We start from the raw sequence: 4,483 nt of genomic DNA on the forward strand, positions 1-4,483 counted from the left end.
TCATCAATTCACCACATATATTTATATACATACAAAACAAAAGAAAATTACATTTTCTAAACATAACCTATAAAAATAAACCAGTTGTTGGATTATGCAGCAACCGATAATATACACATCAAAATGTATAATTAAAATAAGAATCACCAAGTAGTTGACAGAACTGGGAACATTGAAAATGCTCACCACCTTCACAATGGGCAGAGAATGGAGGAGGACAAGGAGAACTGAAATCACAAAGTTTGAGAACTGGATTGCCTTTGAACCACAGATACGATCACAGTTACGTCGTCAAGCTTGCCACCAGTGTACCCTGCATATCCAGCTGCCTGTGCATTATCCGCAAATGGACTTCTGGCCGTTACAGACTTACCCACCTCTTGTGCCTTGGCTGCCAATGCTTCCGCAATTTCCTAAAAACAAGAACTGGTCCGGATGAAGGAGACATCAAGATTGGAAAATCTCAACATAAAAAATAAACTCACATACACTAAGGGCTAATGGCACGTGTGTTTCTGTTTTCAGGAAATGTTTTCATTTAGTTTATTTTGACACGATATGAAATCTAGAGTAGAAAACATGTTCTTCAGAAAATATAACCCAAACATAAACGTACTCATTCCCTAATTCAATCTCTGAAAATATATTTCCAAAAACATTTGTAAAACCAGAGACATATCCAAACGTTACTAAAGCTTTTTCCCATTTGTTTTGTGCATGAAGGAGAATGTAAGTAGAGAATCAATTCATAATGGGAAAAATATTTCAAGTATATTTGAGAATTTTTGCAATGACAAGTTTGGGTGCTCCTCTATCTACAAAATACCAGCATTCAATATTCTGGGTCTATTCTGTGTCAACAGTCAGTAAAGAAGCTCCATATATTCAACAAAAATTAATAGAACCTTCGGTTTGCAATCTGCAGCAAGGTACTTTGAAACTTCTGATGTGATCTCTTGATCATACAAATTGTCAAGAAGTCCATCAGATGCCAAGATAATCACATCCTCCTCCTCTAAATCAATCCTGTAGAACTGAATTGAGACAAAGATTGTAACCAAAGGCTATTGAATGATTTATGAAAATTATATGAGTTATTTATGAATTTAGCTGTCCTATTCCACTCAATTGAGTTCATTACGAGTGATTTTAAGCTTTGTCTATTTAGCGCTAATTGTTCTTGTTTCTGAAAGAAATGACAGGGCTGCACTCATCACATATCCATATTGTTTTTAAATAATCAAAGATCCCTGCCCCATGAATCAAGGCAGGAAGCTACGAGCAGCTCCGAAAAGTGATGCTTATTTTAAAATTAGCTTTCAACTACATCAACACCATGCGAAAGTCAGCATTTTTTTGGAATTATTTTGTAAAGCCATACCTCCGCAAGATTAGAGGGATCATCACCTCTTTCAATCTGTAGCGGGAAATGAAATACATGTAGCATAGGTGAAGATCTTTTGTAAACGGATCCATGCCGAAGGATAATAAATCCAGAGTCTCCAATATTAGCCACTTGAAGAACCTATTGACATTTGATGCTCATTCAACAACTTACAAACTTTCATATAAAGGAAGAATCAAATTGACAAAGGAAACTTGAGTCCGAGGGAATCATTCACCTCGACATGTTTAAAATTCCCTATCATACTTCAATCCATTCACCAAAACCAGTATTGATGGTTAAAAGCTACCAGATATCACAAGCTCTGAATTGCCTATACCTGACCAACTAATTGAGCAAGCAAAACAGTTGAGGATCCAGGAGATTGAGTTTCACCAACACTGAGTTTAAGAAGTTCGGTAGGGTTGCATATTGAATCACTGTTGCAATCCAACGCAAGCTTTTCACAATTTTTTATGAGTTCTTGAGCATAAACTCCAGGATTTGTCCCTAAATAGAGATGTAAAAAATGGTCATTTAAGATTTTTAGACAGTACTGGCCATGAGATTGATAAACATAGATAGCAATTTTCAATGCTATCTTTTATTTTTCTATTTTACATGCAAGAGTGGTCATAGGACTAGCAGGAAATGATGTAACGGAACAAACCTTCAAATGACCACTGACCAACTCCATCAGCTACGCCTAGCCATGTTTGACCAGTGACAAAATATGCATCCTCTCCACCTGTCAACACCTGGAATTTATTATTTTGGCAAATTACTCACCTAGGTATGGTGATGCTAAATCTATAACAAAATTTAGCACATTTTCAAAAAGAATGGAACAAGTTATTGCCGGACAGTGTGCTGAAGTCCTAAACTGGTTATTAAAACTTCAAAGTTAATTCCTTTTGCTGTAAAAAATTAAACTCATAATTCACCAACTTTTTTATCTGGGTTTTAAAATAGTTACAAGTGTTATTGACAAATCTTTCTTTTGCATGTAAGTTATTTCAGACACAAGTTCAATACTGACCCCTGAGCCCTGACGTAGTTATTGCTTCGGGAGGAGACCAATTAAAGAGGATTTTAATAATGCAGCATTTCCAGAAACTTGTGAAGTTGTCAAAAGCCTACCCCACTACATGAAGGGTTTTTTTAACTGTTTAAGGTTAATACTTGGGCTTTTTACCTGTTTACAGTAAATATTTTAATAAAATAAAGTGAGTTTCTTAAACTAAGAGGCGTGACTTACATAATTCTTTTTTTAAATGCAAGTCTCGCCCAATGAGATGGCGTGACTTGCATAATTTTTTTTTTAAAAAAAGCAAGTCACGCCAATTCATTGGGCGTGACTTGCTTGAATTTTTATTTTAAAAGCAAGTCACGCCAATTGAATAGGCGTGACTTGCTTAAATTTTTCTTTTAAATAAAAGCTAGACGCTTGTTGTTTGCGTGTTATTATTATTGTTTGCGTAGATCTTCAAATTATTAATTACATTAATAGATATAATAATTACTTTATTATATTTTATTTAATATGTTAAGCTAACTCAAGTTAACTTTTTTATTTGATTTTATTTAGATTGTCAATACTTCTGTTTTGATTTTTTAATGCAGGTAAAATTTCAATATAAAAATTTAAATCTAGGTATGTATATAAACTTTTATTATTAAAATAACGTGGTATTTCCAAAACTCGTAGATTGTAAAATATTATTTTTTACTTATAGTTAATGTTTTATATTATAATTGTTTTGATAATTGATGTTGTAGTTGTTTTTTTAGACAATATTGTGATAGATAATAATATATTATTCTTATTATTTTTTAACCTCTTCTTTGTAAAAGAAAAGAAAGATGCATGTTCGTCAGTCTTTCACATGGGATGGTTCTTCCATCACAAGCGTCCAGCTTTTGTTTTAAAAAAAAATTTAAGCAAGTCACGCCTATTCAATTGGCGTGACTTGCTTTTAAAATAAAAATTTAAGCAAGTCACGCACAATGAATTGGCGTGACTTTCTTTTTTAAAAAAAAAATTATGCAAGTCACACCATCTCATTGGACGTGACTTGCATTTAAAAAAAAAAATTATGTAAGTCACGTCTCTTAGTTTAAGAAGCTCACTTTTTTTTACTTTATTTTATTAAATTATTAAAATATTTACTGTAAACAGTTAAAAAGCCCATTACATGAGTGTGGCTCCACTTGTAATGGAACACCAAAAGATCACTTTAAGAAGAACAATCATGAGATACCTTTGAAGGATGTGGCAATAAAGCAGCACCAGATGATAGAACAAAGTCTGTCATTTGGATTTCCTGGCTGTTAAGAACAGATGTATCGTATCAGGCTCTGATTCACACTTGACTAAGAATCACAATTATCAAAACAAAATATAAGCCTCTTGTGATCTTAACATACATAAAATTTAAAGCATTCAATATCCTTGTACTTCTTATTGAATCATGATATGGGAATTAAGGTATCAGAAGCATAAAACAGCAAATGTAGTATATTTCAGTCAAACTAGGAATGATCACGTGCGATGCACGTGGGTGATTAATAATGAAATATATACTAAAAAGATTTAAATAATTTTTAAAATCGTTTAAATAACATCTTGTTTATGAGTATTTATTGATCTAAATATATCAAAACACAATAAATAAAAATACATCATAATGATAAATCAAATATATTCACTTATTTATATAGCATTTTTCAATTTGCATGATTATAACATAATGACAACTTTCTCAAATTAACAAAGATACTTTTCATCCAAATATTATTCACAATGGAAAACAATAAAAATAAAATTAAGAGAATAGTAAATTTTTCTAAAATCAAAATCACAATGTATTTAAATGGAGTGCATATAGTGACTGTCAAATAAAATTCTCTTAATTAACTAAATTATCATAATGATGTTAAAATAAAACCCCTAAACTTGTTATTAAGTTAAATATCAATTGTGTTTTTGCTAACTTTTAACTCCTTGCGAATTTTGTTTAACTTTTTCTTTTTTTAGAATAGATATTACACATCAACTCAAATATTTTAAACTGTATAGTAGCTCAATCATCATGATTC

At 31.7% G+C, this 4,483-nt stretch overlaps 1 protein-coding gene across 5 annotated transcripts in view; it reads right to left on the bottom strand.

The window, feature by feature from the left end:
* The window catches only part of LOC140984557 (uncharacterized), a 10,439-nt gene continuing 5,956 nt past the window's right edge, over positions 1-4,483 (bottom strand). For 4 of the 5 annotated variants that reach the window (XM_073452068.1, XM_073452067.1, XM_073452071.1 and 1 more), the window contains 6 exons: positions 3,646-3,712; positions 2,055-2,142; positions 1,725-1,894; positions 1,382-1,525; positions 906-1,034; positions 1-413 (listed from right to left, as the gene is read on the bottom strand). In XM_073452068.1, coding sequence (XP_073308169.1) covers positions 234-413; positions 906-1,034; positions 1,382-1,525; positions 1,725-1,894; positions 2,055-2,142; positions 3,646-3,712 — 778 coding nt within the window. In that variant the 3' untranslated portion in view covers positions 1-233. Of the gene's footprint in view, positions 414-905; positions 1,035-1,381; positions 1,526-1,622; positions 1,895-2,054; positions 2,143-3,645; positions 3,713-4,483 lie in introns of those variants that run through there. The other variant, XR_012176632.1, reaches the window with a different exon arrangement.

This window comes from Primulina huaijiensis, chromosome 9, assembly GCF_012295235.1.
Source record: "Primulina huaijiensis isolate GDHJ02 chromosome 9, ASM1229523v2, whole genome shotgun sequence".
Classification (NCBI taxonomy): domain Eukaryota; kingdom Viridiplantae; phylum Streptophyta; class Magnoliopsida; order Lamiales; family Gesneriaceae; genus Primulina; species Primulina huaijiensis.